This window comes from Drosophila serrata, unplaced genomic scaffold, assembly GCF_035046125.1.
Source record: "Drosophila serrata isolate PLE 108 unplaced genomic scaffold, ASM3504612v1 contig_272, whole genome shotgun sequence".
NCBI lineage: Eukaryota > Metazoa > Arthropoda > Insecta > Diptera > Drosophilidae > Drosophila > Drosophila serrata.
The window spans coordinates 8,023,703-8,043,628 of record NW_028257170.1 but is presented as its reverse complement, the minus strand read 5'-3'; the positions used below and the strand labels follow the sequence as shown (position 1 = coordinate 8,043,628).

Below are 19,926 nucleotides of genomic sequence, written 5' to 3'. Positions count from 1 at the left end.
TTCGGATAATGAAATCGTTATATACCAATATTTTTACTTGACCAATTTTATTGACAAAACTAAGTTTAAAATAAACCAAAACCATAAGTCCAAAACGCTGAAATTTCAATTAGAAAAGCTTATCATTTCATATTAATTTTTATTAGGCTTAATGTAAAATATTTTAATAAAATGTATATATTTAATGGTTTTGATAATGTAATCTCTTTTAAACTTTGTAAGAATTTTTTCCTATAACAAAGTCAGATGCTAATGCCGGAATACCGAATGCCGGTCACGAACTTAAATCTTTGTGGCATGGGAACTGGTTCCAGTTCAGCCATTCACTTGTGAACGTTTTAAGTTTGTCATTGGGGTATTTTTCGCCCGCCCAAATACGGTAATACTTCCCGGTGCAAAACTTAATGGCAATTTGCTTTATTGTTTATTATTCTCGGTAAATTGTACTTTAAAACCAAATGCAATTGCTTAGAAAAGTGCTGCCGCTGTTAGTGCGTGTTTTATAAAATCGTGCAGACCCGCGACGACGCCTGCGGCTGGTCACCATGTCCGTTGCTTAAACTCAGCTCGCTGTTCACCTTGTTTGTGTTCTTGTTGTGCAGCGCAGCCGGCGGACGGGTTTCATCTGTTGGCGAAAAGAGTTGATTCAGGTGAGTCTCTTTTACGGGAAAAGCTAAGATTTCCTATGCTTACCTTCTATTCTGACCGCTTTTTCATTGCGGCACGAGAGCCTGTCCATCATATTTTGCATGAAGCCCTTGGCATCCTCTTCCTTTTGCTGAACAGCCGCCTGCACGTGGGAGTTGGCGCGCATCTGCATGGCCCGAATATCGTCCTGCATCGCTTTCTTGCTCCGCTCCACCACCGCGTCGAGGGGATCTTCGTAGGGATTGCTCGAAGGCTCAAAGGGATTGCTTGAGTCGAAGATATTGCCATTTCCATTGCCATTTCCTGTTGAATTGTGGATCGAATTCACGGAGGCTGTGGTCCGCTCATCCTCCTCGCCGGAACCCAGCGTGGTAGTCGTCTTTGGGGCTCCCTCTTTCGAGGACATGTCGGGCGTTGAAACTGGTGTGGTTTGCGGATCTGCCTCGCGGGCCGCTTTTATTTGAAACAAAGACGAGATGTTCTCCTTGGCGCCCAGGACCTCGTTGGAAATCTTACTGGTCACCGAGTCCATGGCCCTGCCCATGGAATCCTTTGTGTCGGACGCTGCCTTGGCAGCATTGCTGCCCACCTGGCCCACAGCCTGCATAGCATTGCTGCCCGCCTGCTCCACGGCGTGCATGGCACTGCTGCCTGCTTGCTCCACGGCGTGCATGGCATCGCTGGCCATTCGCTGGGCACCTTTCCCTGCTGCCCCTACAGCCCCACCCACGGCATCAACTGCTCCTCGAGCTCCGGTGGCCATCCGCTCACCGGCAGCCTCCATGGTATCTTTGGCGCCGTACGCCGCCTTCCTCACCGCCGTCTGAATGGAGCTGCGGGTGGAGTCCATGGCCTCCACTGCTTCTTCACCGGCCTTGGCCGCCGCCTCCTCCGTTTTTGTTACGATTTTGTCCTCTTGCTCGTCTACGTGGTGCAGCATCTGCTCGCCATCCGATTCCAGCTCCTCCAGCGAACTCTCATGCGGAGTGTCTGGCATTTGTTCCTCCACCTTGGCCGTGACATCCACGCCGTTGTTGATGAACCGAATTTCGTTGATCACTTTGCTGCTGTCCTTTGAATCGTTGGTCGTGGTTATCTCCACGGCCAGTTGCTCGTCCTCTTCTGTGGGTGGTGTGGGTGTATTGACCTGAATGGTTGCCGCAGGAACCTCAGCCACTGTCTCCAAGCTGTCCACCAGCTCCGGCGAGGTTCGGTCCAGATGATCGTGATCCATGGCCGCCTCATATGAGAAATTTCTTATGGGTGTCTTTTTGATCGTTTGCGGTGTGCTGGAATCACTGCTCTCGGGATATGGCGTTCGTGGACGTAGCAGCTTCTCCTGGCTTCCAGCCTTCGCCGCGGTTGCCATCGGCTCTTGAGGATTTACTGAGTGCATCGAATGCGCGGATTTGTTGGATCTTAGAGATTCCGTTGGGGATCTTGGGGGCGTAGGTGTGTGTGTTGGGGGCGTGGGCATTTTCTGCATGTTCTCTATGGCTCTTAGAGGAGATTCTGTGGTCTTAGCTGGTGATGATTTAATGGGAGATTCCATAGATTTACCAGCTAGTTCTTTGCTTGCCATTGCTTTTATTGGAGATTCCATCAGTGCTGTGGGCTCCATTGACTCTATTTTCTGATGATTTTTGTGGGCTGAATGATTCTCCAGTTCCTTTTGCTCATCATTTGCAGAATCTTCCATTTCTTGCTGCTTATTTCCAGAAGTAACTGCAGATTTATCCTCCATTTGATGCGCTTTGTCTTTGGAAGGACTGCTTACCATTTCCTCATTGCCATTTATCTCTTTAAGTTCCTTGGTTTTAGACTCCTCGCTGTTTACATTCGCATTTGTATCCTGGGACGCAGATGTTTCCTCTTTTTCCTTTGGTTCCTCCTCTGTGCTTAAATGCTTCACTGCCTCCATGGCTGCCGCTGTACCCGCACCGGCTGCAGCTGCCAACCCTCCCACAGTGGCTGCCATCGATCGCTCCTCGGCTTCCTCCACTCCCTTTTGCTTGGTTAGACTCCTGCCACTGTGTGACCGTACATGCTCCTCGTTGCCATTCGCATCCGGAGGCTGCAGAGCGAAGCTACGGCTTGTATAACGCTGAGGGTCCGCCGAGCCACCAACCGTAGCCGATGACATCGAGGACCGTGGTATGCCCTGCACGAGTATGTGCTGATCCCCGACAGCGATGTCCAGCAGCCGGAGATTCTTGAACTTGGATATTTCGCGGAAGGTCTTCAGGTGATGACCGCTCTCCGAGAACGTGGTAAAGAACTTGTTCGCCTTGCTGAGGACAGCATAGAAGGAGAATCCCTTGAGGAGCTTCCAAATTGGACCGTTCTCCTCGCTGTCGTAGTCGTAGAAGCGCTGGAAGACCAGGCTCTTATTCCGCACAGACTCAAAGCTTCGGTAGATGCTGCCCACATTGGTCACAATATAAACCTCGCTGGTCTTGGAGATGTGCATGAAGATGATCTGCTCCGTGGGTGGCAGGTTCTTTTGCAGCTCGGTGAAGCGCGGAAAGACAAACTCATTGAGGTGACCGGTGAGGAAGAGGTTTCCGCTGGCGGTCAGCACTAAAGTGGACTCTGGTCCACAGGCGAACTGTTGTACCTTTGCATCCAGACGAATCTCCACAGGATGTCCATCGTAGTCTGCCTCAAGTTCACCCAGCTGCTGGCGGGCATTAGATCCGCATCCAATGAGACGTCCGGTGCCTTTTAGAAGGGATTTTTATTAATCGGAACCAACTTATGTAGACTAGATTTCTGTTTCTCGTCTTTAGTACTTACTGGTTAACACAGCGAAATGCTCATTTCCCGCCTGGACCGCCATAAAGTTGTCCGTTTCCTCGCTCTTCGATAGGTAATCGTCAAACTCCTCCAAACGAAAAGGCTTACGGATGATGGCGCAGGTCTGCTGCTCCACCATGGCGGTGGTAAAGTGCTGAGCCACATGCGTGTCTTCGGGAAATATGTTGCGACCCGTAAAGAAGATCTCGTTGGAGTCTGTGGAGATGGAGGTTTTTTCTTATATTTGTTGAAATTCAATCGGGGAAAAGAAACAATTAAGATTTTGCAAAGGTTTCCCATCTATATTTATAAAAAACAAGTCGGAGCCATATAAAGAAACCTTTCTCTTTAAACTCTATTTACTTTCTAAAATATGTATTTTTAAAATAGCAAATTCCTTTTTTCAAGTAAGCTTTTTAATCTTGGATATAAAGATTTACTATAGCCTTTTTAAAGTTTTAGCAATGATAAAAAACAAAAAAGTTTGTCAAAGGAGCATGCCGAAGTTGTATTAAGCTACCTTGAGCTTTCAAGATCTCCTTCATATCCTAAAAATAAATATTTTAACCAGCTAACAGGCTTTCTCTAAATACATATGTTGAGGCTCTGAAAAATATGCAATCATTATGCTTCCTTAATAGAAAATAATAGGATTCGAAGCTAACCATGCTGTAAGCTTGTATGTAATTCAATTACCAAATTGCTGGCTTTGACAAACTTTTGCAGTAACTCAAACTTTCTGTTGGGCCCCAATTTCTTTAGTGGCACATTTCTCTCCAAAGTTAACCAACTTCCAGGACTGCTATTTGTTGATTCACTCACGTGTCAGCATCACGGCCCAGTTGTTGCCAAAGGCGGCGTCACAAATCTTTAATCCCAGTGTTTTCAAGGCCTTCACACAGGTGGGCTTGGTCACAATGTCACCGTTGTTGTTGCTGCTGTTGCTGGCAGCCTTCCTGCTCCCGGAGGCGCCTCCGTGTCCACCAATCCCAAGCTGGCCATAGTGGTTCTCGCCCCAAACAAATAGCCGGCCAGATTCTGTAATTGATAAGAGCGCGGTTTGACATTTGCTTTTGGCTTTCCTTTCAGCCTTTCGACGGCTTTTGTTTTTATTTCTGCTTCTGTTTCTGTTTTCTGTTTCTGTTTTATTATGTTTGCGGGTGGTGGTTCCCCTTTCTTGACTTCTATTGATTGAGAAAGTGTGCGAGTGTGTGTGTGTAGGTCCTGTAGTTCCTCAATTCCCCAGTCCCTCAATCGCTCAAACTGTTTAACTGCTCCCCCGCAGAAGTTAACGCCTCAATTACGATTGCCGCCTCGGTGTTCTGGGTTCAACTTTTTGGTCTAGGAATTGGTTTCGGTTTATTTTTTGGGGGTTTACTTCGTGAGTTTGCTCCATATTTCAGGTATTTTAACGCCGCGTCTGACCCCATTAGTTGTCGATGTTGCCGTGATTCGAAGTGCTCGGTGCTGGTCAGCTCTCTTTCTAGCGCTGATTTTAAGCTTATGTAATGCGGGGTTAAATGTGGGACAAATGTGTACCACTACACCGTGAAATAATTATGTTATTCATTAAATAAAACTGATAAGTTCTTAGTTAATTAACAGAAATGAGTTGAGCTGGCTGAACTAGTCACAAAAGCTGCTCTAGGAACTCCATCTACAAAATATAGGAACTACCTTTCTTCTTGGTTTTAAAGTGTTTGGGAATGAATGTGTAACCTAAGGACCTAAATATAATACCCCTTTATTTATTGATTTAAATAGTTTTCGCCACTTTTCTATTTAAAACTATTAAAATTCTACCTTTAATAAGTTGTATGAAACTTGTAAAAGATAATTTTCTGATTGATTTAAAGAGGAATTAAGTCTTAGTAAATATTTTATATCTCTTTGAGTGTAGTTTTCGGGTTAAAATATTTAAACCACCCCTTTGGAAATACACCTAATCCCTGGTCAGCAATTTGTCCGGTTGCAAAAGCCGGGCTTTGTAGACGTAATTTGGTAATTCAATGAACGAAATGTTACAAGACTGGGCCAACAGAAGAAAGTGAAAGTGCCCCGGGGCGTTCAGCTTATTATTATTTAAAGGAAATTGCACCAAACATGCAATGCAGCACCGACGGAGGCGGCGTCCGGCACAGACAACCAACTTTGACTTGGCCACTTGACCGGTGGAGCTTCGGTGGCAGGGATTGGACTTTGGCGGATTGGGGTCACGTAGTAGTTACCACAAATGACAGCGCTCTGATGGGGACCGGATATCAGGCGCTTCACCGGATCGTTCTTGATGTAGAAGTAACTCTGCGTATTCTCCGCCAGATGGGATTTGCCCAGGGTAAATATGGCTCCGCTGCTAGGTATGTCCATGATGTGTGTCGCTGTCTAGTCTCTTTTTTAATTGAATTTAATATATGCAATAGATTTGTGTGAAACTTTATTATTGATTTTAGTATTAGGACTGCGTTTTAGCATATTTTTTAATTCGCCGGCTGCAGTTGCAAATGTCTATTGGTGTCACACACACACATATTGGTACACAACAAAACCATTTGGAGTTGCGTGCTCCGGGCTGCTCCGGCTTCCCGATTCCCGAGGCGGAAATGCGGCTGGACAAGGGCGAAGGCGAGAGAGAGAGCTATGTGGCCGGCACTTGCGGTCAGTCGGACGATTCAGCGCGTACTGGTCAGCGAGGACTAGGTCTAGCTAGGACTAGGACTAGCTGGCTGTCCACTAGCCACGACTATAGCACACTCACACACACACACACTCGCGGGAGCTCGGGCAAAACCCGCGGCAGTGGGGGTGCCATCAATATTGGGCCATTTGAGAGCCGGCCCTTATAAGTATGCTACGAGTGAGTGAGTTTCCCGGGCAAAGAGTGAGTGAGTCACCCTACTCCTCCGGCCACGAATTTCCCGAGTTAAGTTATTCCGTGCGCCAAAGAGCGAGTATGGGAATTCGGGTTTTTCTTTATTTCTTTTTTTCCCTCACTCTCTTTGGTATTTATGGTATTTTGTGAGTAATGTTTGCAAATCTCTCGGAATACGAGCGGCCACGTTAAAAATAACATTATTATATATGTGACTGGGGAACTGGGTTGCTTTTCCATTTTCCCTTTCATTCCCCCATCCCCGGACCTGTTGACATTTGCATAGAACGGAGTGTCCAAGCCGAAATATATTCGCCACATTTCTTCTGAAAAGTTAATTAATTCGTTTTGGGCCTCTTTGACTTTCGGTGGAAGCCGGGACTGAAGCTTAGCCAAAATTGGATAACGATTTTTATGGCGGCGACGTCATAAAAATAGGTCCAAGTTGCCACAAGTCGTCGTAGTCTCTCCACATTTGCTGACTTTCGCAGACAATTTTCTATAATTAATTGATTTCTGTTAACATCCAAAGAAGGACTTTCATTGGATTTACCTTACTTACTTATGCAATAAATGCGTTGCGTTGTCCGTCAACTGAGAAAGGCCAAAGGTGTCCAGAGAACGGGCACTGGGGAGAGCAATAATAGTCAGGTGTTGCAGGGATTTGGTTCAAAACGGGAAGTATAATAAAACTAGGACAAACCTTCGTCTTTTGTGCCTGACAATGATACTTATACACCTTTTAATACATATTCTAAACACAGTTTTCAGGTATTCTACTAAACTTTGAACACAATTGCTTATAGAGCTTAAAACTTCAAGTCAAGACCTCAAATATAAGACCTTATTTCAACTTAACACAAAGCTCCTTCTTCTCCTAGTCCGAGTTAAAGAAGCTCAACTGTTTCTATATGTACATTCGTCCTGTTTTCCTTTTATTGGACTCTCCATATTCTATTCTGCAATGCAATGGGCCGCCAGGAGGATTCAGTTTGGTGTCTAAACTTTCCATATAATATGTGCGCCAGCTCGTTGCCTTATTCATGTGAGAGCCGAGCCGTGAGCCGTGAGACGTGAGCCCTTCGAGCATGTACTCCAATGTCTATGTAATTTATGAATTCCCTAACAAAGTTGTTTGGCCTGCAAACTGCAATTGCGCGCCTTGTTCGCGCCGCCTCGTCTCGCCTTTTGCGCGCTCTTCCGGATGCGGGTTACGGGGTCCTCTTGGGGATGTTGCATGCGCCAGTTTGTCCAGAGGGGGAATCCCCGATGGTTCCGCCCTCAGTTTGCTGACTTGGCAAAAAGGTGAATCTTGGCTCATGCAAATGCTGCCCCACTCGTTGAACTAAGCGTTGAACTCAAGCGTTGGTCCTTTGTGGTTTTTGCGCCTATTTTTAGTAGCCTTTAAGTCGTCGGCGTGGTAGTCGTTGTGACAATTAGCCGGAGTCCATTGAACCCCGGTTCGATTGGGTCAAGATGTTCCGGATGACGTAAGGTGGAGGAGAAGGCGGATCAACTAAAAAAACACGAACCGGCACGGGTCAGCTGCCGGAACTCTCAAGCGATGTGTCAATAGGTTGACAAATCTATTGGATTGGTAGTTAACGGGCCAAAGGTTGATTGAACCTGCCATCGGTGGACTCTTCTCATCCTCAACAATCCCGGGTTCAAAGCAATCGATCCGGGAGGCAAGAAGGGTTCCCTGGCCCCAAAAATAAACGAAATTAGTTGACCTTCAGAAAGCCCAGGACCCCCGCTGTTGTGTGTATATATGTGGGCGCTTTCTTGGGATTTGTGTGTTGGTCTTTTCTTGGACCGCCCAGAAAGTGGCGTGCGCTTTTCTTTTCATTTCATTTTATTACCTTGCCTCAAAGCTTGACCCACACCTATACACACACACATTCATTTACACCCTCACCTTCGTTTTGGTGAGGGAAAATGGCAATCATTGTGTAAATTGTTTACCTGGCCAGGCCAGGCGCAAGGTGCAAAAAGGAAAACTTGTTATTTTCCTGCGAGGCTTCTTGGAATGCTCACTCCCCAAATCCCTCCGCTGCCTCCCACTGCTTTTCCTCAATGTCAAGCGATATGGGCACGTTCCTGCAATTTAGTTTTGGTTGCTTCACGTGGTGATTATTTGTTGTCCTGGGACACAAACAAAAAAATAGAAGAAAAAAATGTGAAATTAGCTGGGAATTAGACGATTGTCACGCCCACGTAGCTGGAGGAAAGGAAACGAAAGGAATAAACCAAATGTAGTCTACTTCTCAGCTTTCTTTAATTACAGAAACCTCCCCAAAATGAGCGACGAAGGTGAAAGTAAGTCGGAGCACGAGGTGGAACTCAATGCTAAGCCTGAGACAGAGGAAAGCAAGCAGGAAGTTGAGTTGCCGGATAAGCCAACCACAGCTCCGGTCTCCAGTTCGGATAATAATGAGGCAGCGAAGCCAGAGGAGGAAACCCCTTCCCAGGATTTTGCCGCCTACGAAGAGCACATGACCTATGACCCGGATGGTGAAGCCATCTATACGGATCCCAGCACCAAGCAGAAGTACAAGTGGTGCACCAAGCAAAACAATTGGCAACCATTAAACGGTGCCACCGATGGCGGGGATCCCTACGAGAACGAGCACTACAAATGGTGTCCTGAGAGCCAACAGTGGCTGCCCAAGAAGAAACAGGAAACGGAGACGGAGCACTACAAGTGGGATGAGGAGCAGCAAAAGTGGTTGCCCAAGCAAAAGCAAGGGCCGGGTCAGGATGTGGTCTACGGGGTGGATGAGAATGGTGATCGTACTTACACCGACAAGGATGGCGCTGTTTTCTTCTGGGATGCGACCAAGAATGCGTGGTTCCCCAAGATTGACGATGACTTTATGGCTCGCTATCAAATGAACTATGGATTCATTGACAACACTTCGGCGGGTGAGAAGGAGAAGGCCGAGAAGGAAGCGGCCGAGGCCAAGAGAAAGGAGGAGGAACTCAAGCGAATGACAGCGGAGGCAGAGGCGGCCATGGCCAAGGATAGCGAAGCTTCGACAACGGTAGCTCCCACAGGCAAGCGGAAGATTCAGGAGCCTCCAAGTGAGTAAAGAAACCTTACTAAGGATTACATTACAATAGTTTCTCCATTTGCAGAATGGTTCGAGATGGATCCCACGCAGAACACCAAGGTGTATGTCTCGAATCTGCCGCTGGACATCACCATGGATGAGTTTGCCGATCTGATGGGCAAGTGCGGCATGGTGATGCGGGATCCCCAGACCCAGAAGTTCAAGCTGAAGCTGTATGCCGAGAAGGATGGCCAAATCAAGGGCGATGGCCTCTGTGACTATATCAAGGTGAGTGAATTAAGAGCAAACAAAAGCAGCTTTGGTTTTCTCTGTTTTCTTTATTTTTTTTTTGTTTCAAACTTTATTTTCTTTATTTTTTGTTTTTATCTTTACTTCTGTTGTTTGCTGGCTTAACTAGATTAATCTTGCATAAATATTATATGGTAATTTTATCATATGTTTTCGTATTTTCTGTTGCTGCCCTTCATCTGATTTCTTTGCTTACGTTTCGCTGACTATTTAGGTTTATTCGCATTCATTTCTCCGTGTTTCTTGTTTTGTTTTTGCAGAGTATGGTAATAATATTTAAAATTGGTTAGTTTACTATTATTAAAATGCATTTACTTGGCTATATAAAATTGCTTTTTCATTTCGATTTCATTATGCTCAACCGCCTTGGCCTTCCCGTCTTTCAATTTTCATTCTTTAGAACGAAACAAAGAACGCACTGAAAGTCGCCTTGGGGGTTCGATAATTTTCCTTTTTCTCTTTCATGTTGTTGTTGTTGAGGTATTAAAAAATACATAAAAATTTACATTTAAACATACTTTTAGTTATTACATATACAAATGTGTGTGTAAAGTATAGTTTTGTAACCTAAGAAGTTAGTAAAATGGCCAAACCATCCATGATGTTATCCAAAAAGATTCTTAGTAAAGTATTGCTTGGCTTAGGCAAAACGAGTTGTGGGAGGAGGCGGAGCAGGAGTGGGAGCAGGAGCAGGACCTGGTCCGAGCCTGGAGGAGGAGCTTCTTCTTTCCTTTCCATCTTCTCTAGTTCCGTGTGCTTGAGTTAAAAGTTCCCTCGATTTGTGGGGCTTGTGGGTTTCTCTCTAAAATTGGTGGCTAACTTCTAGTTCGGTTATTAAGGAAACGTGCGTGACTGGTTGCCGTGTGTTTTTGTTTGTGTGGGGTGTGGTGCGGTTGTGCGTTGGTGTATCGTAAGTGTGTGTGTGTGTGGTGTCTATATCCTAGACCTATATATATAGTATATATATTTACTGTACAGTACTAAGAGCTTAGCGAAGTGCTTGGAGATTGGGCTGGTTTCCTGCGCTCGATCGAAATGCAATCTGAAATCTGATTCCCCTTTTTAACCGAATATAATTAGCTTCGCAGCGATCAAGGATGCCTCCTTTCTATCATCATCATCTCTTCTGGTAAATAATACTTTAGCATGTGTTTCTCTTCGGCATCGTTGGCACAAAGAAAAGCAATCGAAAAGGTGTGTTGTCGACTGGGCAACGGTGCGTATGCGGAACCAATTTGATCGATATGTGTCTCGTGTGTTAGTTGTTGGTTAGTTTTGGGTTCGGACTGGTGGGGATCCTCTAAGCGAAGCATCGAGGACTGCTCTACTCGGCATCGTTGAGCCGCATGGCGTGCTGTATCCTCTTCAGCTCCTTCTCCTTGCGCTCGCGTTCCTTCTGCTCCTTGAGCTGCTTGCGCCGCTTCCGCATCTCGATGAACTTCTTCTGGTCCTCGGGACTCAGGGCCGAGATGCGGCTGGCATAGTCCTGTCGCTTCTTCTCCAGCTTGGCCTTGACCTCCTCGTCGGCCAGCTTCTTGGCCGTCTCCAGGCGGCGCTTCTGCTCGGCGGCCTTTGCCTCTTCCGCGGCCCGCTCCTCAGCTTCCTTGGCCAGTCGAGCCTCTTCCGCCTGGCGGATATCCTCTTCTAGGCGCTGCTTCACCTCACGTGCCTCAGCGCTCACCTCCTTAACCAGGCGCGCCTCCTCCTCGGCCAGCTTCTTCTCGAGTTCCTCACGCTGCGCAATCTCCCGTTCGCGCTGGCGTTGCAGCTCTTCGCGCTTCTGGTTCTCCTCGTGCAGTCGGTTCAGCTCCTTCTCCTCGAAGATGCGCGTCTCCTCCAGTCGCTTGAGCTCCAGGCGCTTCTCCTCTTCCTCTTGCTCACGTCGAATCTGCTCCTGACGCTCCTTCTCCTGCCGCTTTAGCGTCTCCTGCAGCTCCATCTCTTCGCGGCGCTTGGCCTCGCGTGCCTCGGCCAGTTGCTTCTCCCGATCCGTCTTGGCCTGCTGCAGTCGCTTCTCGTACTCCTCGCGTTGCCGCTGCTCCTCGGCCAGCCGCTTGGCGGCATTCAGTCGGTCCTGCTCCTCCTGCTCTTCACGCTGCTTACGACGCTCCTCCTCCCGTTGTTGTCGCTCCTTGGCCTCCAGCTCCCGCTGTTTCTGGATACGCTCCTGGCGGAGTTTCTCGGCCTCCTCGTCGGCGGCCCGTTGGCGCTCCGCCTCGGCCTGGTGCTGCTTCAGCACTTCCAGTTCCCGTTCACGAAGCTGCTGCTGGTATTCCCGTTCCTGTTGGTCGCGCTGCTGCTTCGCTTTCAGTTCGCGAAGCTGCTGTTCCTGGTGCTTCAGCTGTTGCTGCTGGTGGTCATGCTGATTCTTAAGCTTCCGCGCCTCCTCCTCTTGCTGTAGTTTTTCCTGTTCCTCCTGTCGCAGCTTTTCCTTCTCCTCCATTAGCTTATCGTTGGTGTTTCCCTTGTCTTCGCTGGAGCGCTGACGCAGTTCATCAACCTCTTGCGACTTGGGCGCTTGATCCTGCTGTCGTCGATGCTGCTCCTCCCGCAACATACGCTGCTGTTCTTCCCGCTGCAGACGCTGCTGCTCCTCCCGCTGGAGACGCTGTTGCTCCTCCCGCTGGCGACGTTGCTTCTCGCGACGCTGCTGCCGGACCAAAGCCTGGCGCTCCTTCTTGCGTTGCTGGCGGCGACGCTCACGTTCCCGCTGGCGCTGCAGCTTCCGGTCGTACTGCGTCATCTGCTGGGGAGTGGGTGAGGGGGCCAGAACATCGTTGGAAGGATTAGCGGCTGATGAAGCCACAGGCGGTGCAACAGTGGAGACACGAGGTCGTTTGCGTATCTGCGATGGCTGATAGTTGACATCATTGGGGTGCTGGTTCTGGTTCTGGTTCTGACGGTTCCTTTGCGGGTTCCTCTGCTGCTTGTTGCGTCGATTATTATTATTGCGCCGGCGGGCGGGAATGATCATCTCCTCGTCGCTGCCCTCGGCCTTGACACGGCGATGGTATCTGGAGAGTAGAAGAGGAATGTATTAATGGAGTATTTCATATTATCTTTCCAGGTGGAGAGTGTCAACCTGGCTCTAAACATCTTGGACGAGTACAATCTGCGCGGTCACAAGATTCGGGTTCAGAGGGCTCAGTTCCAAATGCGAGGCGAATACAATCCCGCCCTGAAGCCCAAGCGGAAGAAGAAGGACAAGGAGAAGTTGCAGAAGATGAAGGAAAAGTATGTATTTCTAGAAGAACTTAAGAAATATATAACCATCATTGGACTTTTTCCAGATTATTTGACTGGCGTCCCGATAAAATGCGTGGCGAGCGCTCTAAAAATGAGAAAACTGTCATCATCAAGAACCTTTTTACTCCGGAACTATTTGAAAAGGAGGTGGAACTCATCCTGGAGTATCAGAATAATCTACGTGAGGAGTGCAGCAAGTGCGGCATAGTCCGCAAAGTGGTGATCTACGATGTAAATCATATACGAGATCTAAGATGTGTCCATGTTCTTAAAAAATTTCCTTACAGCGTCATCCCGAGGGGGTTGCCCAAATCAACATGTCATCGCCGGAGGAGGCCGATGTGGTTATACAAATGATGCAGGGTCGGTTCTTTGGAAAGCGGCAGCTAAGCGCCGAGTCCTGGGATGGCAAGACCAAATACAAGTGAGTTAATGACACACAAATCCAAATCAAGATTGCTTGCTAACTTTTTCATCTCCTTACAGAATCGATGAATCCGCTGTGGAGGCCCAGGAGCGACTCTCAAAATGGGATGAGTTTTTGGAAGAGGAAGAGAATGAAAAGAAAGAGGAGCCTCAAGAACAAAAGCAGGAAAAGGAGCAGGGCCCGAACCAGGACCAAGACAGCTCCCCGGAGAGCCAGCTTTTGCCTGGCGATGCCACCCCGTAGATTATGTTCCTTTACGTACCTGCGATCGTTGTCATGCGGATCGATAATCTCCAGGACCACCTCGTTGGCCTGCTCGTTCGGATAGGTGGCGTTCCATCGATTGTAGATCTTGTAGCGATTGGGGCCGCTCACCTTCGGCATCTTGTGCTGGCAGATGAAGCGCAACTTATCCGAGCAGGGACGCGCTGACCAGCGGTACTTGAGGCTTGGGTCGTAGATGGCACAGTTATTGTCCACCGGGTTGCTGTTGGAGATAAGTTGCACATAGCTAGAATTGTTGCTTAAGCGTTAAATCAATCTACGGAAATAAAGGTGGAGAGGAAAGAGCATTGACGGAATCACTTACGTGGGATCCTTTTGGCTGAAGGCGTTGAAGGACAAGTTGCGTCCGCTCATGCTCCACAGCCACTTGTTGTTGTGGTGGTCATAGGTGGCACCCAGCCAGATGGGATCACGTTCTATTAAGAGCAGTAAGAGGATAAGTTTGGAACCTAAATATTACCAGCACGTAGCTCACCTCCAGACAGAGCGTCCTGCTTCTGTAGGAACTGCCTGAGCTTGCGGTCGGCATGCTTGCCCGGCTCCGTGAGATTGGCGTTTTTATCCTTGCAGAAGAAGTGCGCCTCCAGCCAGCTGCTGCGCTGCTCCACCAGCGAGTAGCAATCGGTGCCCACGCGCTGGAATTGCGGCGGGCACATGGCATACATGCGTCGCCTGGGCTTTGCCGTTGGAGCTAAGGCATCCGGACTTTGGGCCGGCGAGGGACCATCGAAGCTGATGCCGGCACTCGCTGCACTGACATGGAGCTCCGCCGGGATTGTGTGTGCAACTGCAATAGCATAATAAAATAATATAAATCATCGCAGAAGCTGCATTTGCAGTCAGGCGTACTCACATAAAACTAAGATAAATACTTGACAGCACCACATTTTATGGCTGCCACTCATCCTGATGATCCTTCTGCTGTTTACTGGCGGTTACTAATGGGGTTTTTTTTTGTATACTGTTCTTCCTGTATCTGGTGATGAATCCTCGGATGATCTCGTTTTTTTCTGTGGCCGCTGCTTACATCGCTCAACCGGCCAAAGACGGGCTGAAAGAAGATGTGAATGAAACGAAAACAAACGATGAACATTCGTTAATCTCTCAACTCGTCGTCTGCTTATCATAATGTAGCAAATGTTTGTTTTATGCAAATATATTCCAAAGGAGGAGGAGAGCACCATCTAACAAGTGTTTCCGTTGATGGATGGACACACAAACGCCTCCACACTTGGCCAAGACAAATTGAGCCGACGGGAATATATTTGAACAGATTTATTTTATTTATTGGCCCCGCCGCAGAACTGGTCGTCGTCAGTGGTCATCTCTTGGCCATTCAGCAGTAGTCTCTCTTAGCCCGGCTTTGTGTTTGGCGTTTCAATTAACACTTTCATAACTCCCAGCCAGCTCGTCAAGACTCGGAGCAAAGAGGAAGGGATTGAGGCTGCTGCCACCGATGCTTGTTATTGCATTCTATTTTCAATTTGTTGACACACACCGAGTGCCACCGACCAGTGTGTGAAATGGTGTGTGGCTGCAGTGACCCACTTTGTGCATATAAATGACTTGAACTGCCGACGGGTTAATCCGCTAACAGATTTAGAGGGTCTTTGCCGAGTTTATTCTTGGCTCAACTACAACTCAAAGGTCTTTGTCTAAATAAAAGTTGAAATGAAATGAAATTATGGTCTTAAATTGCATTTAAAGTACATAGAAATAGAACTACTTCATTTCTTGTTAAATATTAAAAATAAAATATATATGGCTGCCTGAACACAAATTTTGGATCTTAATGTTGACTGGGCAAAGATAGTTTTATGCTTTAAACAAGTGCTGATATTTAATTTAAAATAAAGCCATTTTGTTAACAATAAAATTAAAAAATAAGGCTTGAAAACTATTTTTTGGTTTACCTTCTTCTTATAAAATAATTTAAATGGGATTATAGATTTCTTAGTAAGTTGAATTTAAAGTTTTAAACTTTTAGATTGCAAGAACAAATATCTAGTGTCATAATCTATTGATAAGATATATTTAAAAATGTTTATCTGTTAATTTTCTATACTTTCTAATAGGACTATGTGAGAAATAAGATTTTGAATCCTTTATATATGTTTTTAAAAAATCTTTATTTACTCTCTTTAAATTAATAATTTTTTGCCTTAGTTATGTGTTTTTTAAATCTTGATTCTTTTGAGAAAAATGTCATAAAACTATCGATTCAAATCCTTTTTTTGTTTGTATAATTAAAAACTGCTTCTATATTATTCCTATTTTCTTGAACCAAATCTAATTTTTCTGCTAGTCCCAAAGGAAAGTGAAAGTACCTAGCGAAGATCTAATGATAAACCGAAAACAAATCGTAATTAAAATTTCCCCCAAGTAGACAGACATGTCTTTCACCTTTGACATTCCACTAAACTTAATTAAATGATCCATCGCCGGCTGGTTTCCAGCGATGGATGGAATGGATATAGTTATCTGGATACCTGTTCCCCTGGCCAGTACACTCTCTCGCGTAAATTATGGGCTGGATTGTGTCATTTTAATTGAGCCATTAGAGTGTGTGCGGCTAATTCGTGGCCTCCCCTTGCAGTGTTTCCCGTCCACATATGTATGTATGTATGCACTAATCATATATAATTCCTGTAAAATAATTCATGCCCACGAATCCAAACAAATTAAAGGGGGATGAGGGGCAGGAGAAAGAGTTAAAGAAGTAAACACACGCCGCGGCCAACTGGCTTGACAGCTTCGCCAGACAGCCCGGCTTGACTTGGCCCGGAGTTGTTGGCTTATGCCTGCTGGGCCTGTCTCTTGGCTCATTGTTGGCTCTTGGCATGTGCCTCTTGGCTTTTCTTGGCCAAACGGCAATCGACAGCAAATTCCTCAACGGTGACGACTTGACATTCATTATTATCATGGGTCCAATACACGGCAAAATATTAATAGGCTCTTGAGATTGGTTTGGAATTATTTGGATTTGTTTAAAAATGTTTAAGGGAACATTTTTATGATAAAAAATATATATTTTAAGTTAAAGTTTAAGAAAAGTCTCATTAAATCCTTTTTTTATCTATTCCATATGGATTTTGGACAGAAGAATTAGGCAAGAATACCTTGATCATTACATCTGAATTTATGCATTTAACTTTGGTGTGAAAATTAAACTTTAAAAAATTAATAAGCCGAAAATGCATAAAAATCTGTTGTGCGTGAGTTTTTATTTGATTAATAAATTTGCGTTACGAGTTTATAAATGGTTTAAATTAATATTTTATTGACTTTTCGATAATTTTAATGATGTAACCTCTTTTAAAAATTTCAAACATGTCTAGATTGACTCTGCTATTTATGGGGTTGGAAATTTCTCCCTCACTGCTTTGAAAACTTGGGACTAAAATTAGAAAACATATAATTGTTATCGGATTATCTAAATTTAGAAAATTTCTTGATTTCAGAACTTGTTGACAATATTTAAAACTAAAGTGTAAATAGAAGTCTTTAGCTTAAATTCTTATAAATACTAGTAAATGCTTTAAAGACTAACCTTAAGTGGGATAAGGTTTAAATAGTCTTAAGAGCAACATAATAATGAAAAATATCTGTATAACTCTGCAATCTATTACTAACATTTTCAGGTGTTAATTTCTAATGCCAATATTTGTCCCTGTGTACCGATCTCACCGAGGTTCAGTGGCTGTAATTGTAGTCTCCTCGGGTTTGATTGTTTACTGGTTTTCTGGTTTGTTTGCCCCGACCCGGTGATGATGACGCGATGACGCGAGAGTTCCCGACAGAGATAGACCTTCAAGACGTTGATGTCAACATTATTACAACTCGACATTTGTTTAAGTGGCCAATAAAAAGAGGAACAGAGACGGAGACGGAGACGGAGACGGCACCCACTCGCCGCAAAGCGCAGGGAAGCCATAGTCTGGGATGTGGGCGGAATTTGACTGATTTATGACCCACTTCGGATGCAACTGGCTGTGGGAGCCGCTTTTTGGCCCAGACGACATTCAAATGTCGGGGAAAATTATGGAGGGGAGTATGTTACTATATATCGCGACGCACAAGACCTTGATCTTGAACTTGGGTGTGTCGCCGGCGCCATAAGTTGCTACAGCAGCCAAAACCACATGGAGTTTTGCAGCTGAAAATGTGATTTTAATTGGATCGTATCAACAAGTTTCGGAGAAGTCAAGGGTCATAATTTTTTTTATTTTATGTTAAACCAACCAAACTGAACCCAAAAATGCCAAAAACGAATGAATCAATCAAGCGGCAGCTGGGACCCAAACACATATAAAAAAAAGGTTATAAAACTGTGAGTGTCTGGTAATTTTTTAAAACTTAGAATTAAGACCCTTTTCCGTGGCCTTGGTGGTCAGCTCGGAGGCTGGAGATAAGCTCATCAGCCTTAGCCTCACTTTGGGTATTAGGCCTGAAACCTTGGATTCATCTGGGAATCGCAATGAGTCTGGGGAATGGCATTAAAAAACATACACAAAATAAAAATTAAAAACCCACGTGTGCGCCACTGATAAATGAGTTAGCGTATGATTTTCAAAGGGGGGGTTTCCACGAATTTACCTTAATGAGGTGCTATTTTAGTGCTATTTTGGTTCCATTTGCTGGTAGGAAATTAGCATAAATCATGGCGAGTTCCCAGAATTGTTGCGATGATGATATATGATATGTAATTTGTGCGTAATTAGAATCCCATCAAAACGAAAGAGAGCCCCGGAAAGCGGCTATAATTGAGACCTCTTCAGCAGATCATCACCCACTCGCACACCCCAAATATATTTCGCTCGATTGGCCATCAATCAAATTGTCGAGAATTCGAGTTAAAAGCAAAAGTTGAATGGCTCCGCCAATGGCGAAAACAACATCTTTGGTCTTAACCCCTTAACGTCGGGTTCAATGCGAACGGCTGCCAAATAAATTCAAAAACTAAACAGCGGCTTAAAGATGCTGCGACTTCCAGCTTAGATTTTTTGGTATGTGGCTTTTGGAAGTGGACAAATTGCTGGCATTAATCTTGGCCGAGTTCTGCCCCTGTCATACTTTTAAAGCATCTACAAAATATATATTATGCATGTTTTGGGGGAGTTCCTGACTCTGGTAGAATATGTCGTAATCAATTTGGGGATCGCGGCTGGCCGGAATTAACCCGTTCTTGGCATAATTAAGTTGCCAGCCAGGCCACGAATTTGCATTAATTCCGATTCTGATTCCGATTCGATTCGTAAACAAACACTCTCAAAATCGATAGCAAATTGCTGGCTAAATACCAGTTTGCGGTTTAATTAAAGGTAAATGTTTTTTTTCTGCGGTTAATTTGTAGCTGTAGGAAGTTAAACATTTATAAATACAGCACACACATGCCTTCCTTTTCGTTTGACTCGCGCTCTCCAGCTTAATTAATTTATGCGCATTTCATTGATTTAAATGCAATCACAGAAATAGTTTGGCAACAAAAAAAATATAAATATATTAAAGAAAAGTAAAGCAGTGACGGTAAATGTGAGCTATAAATCGCACTGCACATTTTCATTGCCTGATATAAAGGTGAAAATGTGGAAAATCGTAGCTGGGCAATATAATTTATACGCATCTCTGCCAGATTCGAGGCAATCACCAGCAGGAGCAGCAGCTTCGTCTGTCTCAATTGCATTGAAAAGTAGCCGAGAAACGTTTTCACAGCTGCCACTGGGTCTGTTTGCCCAGTCTCTTGCCTCTTCCCCACACTCTTTCTCTTGATTTTCACCTGCATTTTCATGGTTCACCTGTGCGGAATCTCTTGGCAAGCAGTCGACACGACTTTGGTCTACAGACTATACTATGTATGTGGCTGCGGCAGCTTCCTTACTGCTATCTCCGCATCTGTCATGCCTTTTAACTGAAGTTTTCCCTCCCAGGATTCCCTTCGCCTAAGGCTGGAGGATTCTTCGCTATCGTCAGCAGGCAACTTTGTCCTCTCGAAATTCTTTGCCTGTCCACTGATACACATCTTTCAAAGCGAGGATAGCCTTACACGGAAAGAAATGGTGATAATAGAGGGAATTAATGCAGTTTCAAGTGTTTTTCCCATAGAAGTAGCACTTTAAAATTCAATCTAAATGTTAAAGAGTGAAAGTCAATACTTTAAGAGTTTAAGAATGTATTGGAAATATGTACTTTAAGTTTAGAATATTGGAAAAAAGTGTTGTTTACAAAAGGAAATGTGTTGTAGTTCTGTTTTAGTTCTGGAATCTATTAAGAGAATAATGTCAGCTTTGTTTTCA

General features: G+C 45.3%; 3 protein-coding genes across 7 annotated transcripts in view; 1 reads left to right on the top strand and 2 right to left on the bottom strand.

Annotated features, from left to right (window-relative positions):
* Nucleotides 1-314: 314 nt before the first annotated feature.
* On the top strand, nucleotides 315-13,920 carry barc (RRM1_TatSF1_like and RRM2_TatSF1_like domain-containing protein barc). Of its 2 annotated transcripts, none has more exons than XM_020961405.2 (7): nucleotides 315-650; nucleotides 8,601-9,397; nucleotides 9,452-9,654; nucleotides 12,743-12,909; nucleotides 12,966-13,152; nucleotides 13,209-13,345; nucleotides 13,408-13,920. In XM_020961405.2, the coding sequence occupies exons 2-7, from the start codon at nucleotides 8,614-8,616 to the stop codon at nucleotides 13,589-13,591; spliced, it is 1,662 nt and encodes a 553-aa protein (XP_020817064.2). In that variant the 5' UTR covers nucleotides 315-650; nucleotides 8,601-8,613; the 3' UTR covers nucleotides 13,592-13,920. The 2 variants fall into 2 exon arrangements, with proteins under 2 accessions (XP_020817064.2, XP_086689542.1); XM_086833416.1 differs by having other exon boundaries at nucleotides 347-650; nucleotides 8,585-9,397.
* Nucleotides 402-6,155, bottom strand: LOC110190771 (uncharacterized). The gene is made up of 5 exons (XM_020961402.2): nucleotides 5,673-6,155; nucleotides 4,267-4,482; nucleotides 3,445-3,660; nucleotides 694-3,369; nucleotides 402-625 (listed from the first exon to the last, which is right to left on the bottom strand). Exons 1-5 carry the CDS (start codon nucleotides 5,809-5,811, stop codon nucleotides 501-503), a joined length of 3,372 nt encoding a protein of 1,123 aa, XP_020817061.2. The 5' UTR covers nucleotides 5,812-6,155; the 3' UTR covers nucleotides 402-500.
* rgn (regeneration) overlaps nucleotides 9,685-19,926 on the bottom strand; it is a 53,862-nt gene continuing 43,620 nt past the window's right edge. For 2 of the 4 annotated variants that reach the window (XM_020961403.2, XM_086833414.1), the window contains 5 exons: nucleotides 14,487-14,684; nucleotides 14,109-14,420; nucleotides 13,938-14,049; nucleotides 13,611-13,859; nucleotides 9,685-12,689 (listed from right to left, as the gene is read on the bottom strand). In XM_020961403.2, coding sequence (XP_020817062.2) covers nucleotides 11,000-12,689; nucleotides 13,611-13,859; nucleotides 13,938-14,049; nucleotides 14,109-14,420; nucleotides 14,487-14,538 — 2,415 coding nt within the window. In that variant the 5' untranslated portion in view covers nucleotides 14,539-14,684 and the 3' untranslated portion in view covers nucleotides 9,685-10,999. The remainder of the gene's footprint in view (nucleotides 12,690-13,610; nucleotides 13,860-13,937; nucleotides 14,050-14,108; nucleotides 14,421-14,486; nucleotides 14,685-19,926) is intronic. The other 2 variants (XM_020961404.2, XM_086833415.1) reach the window with 1 other exon arrangement.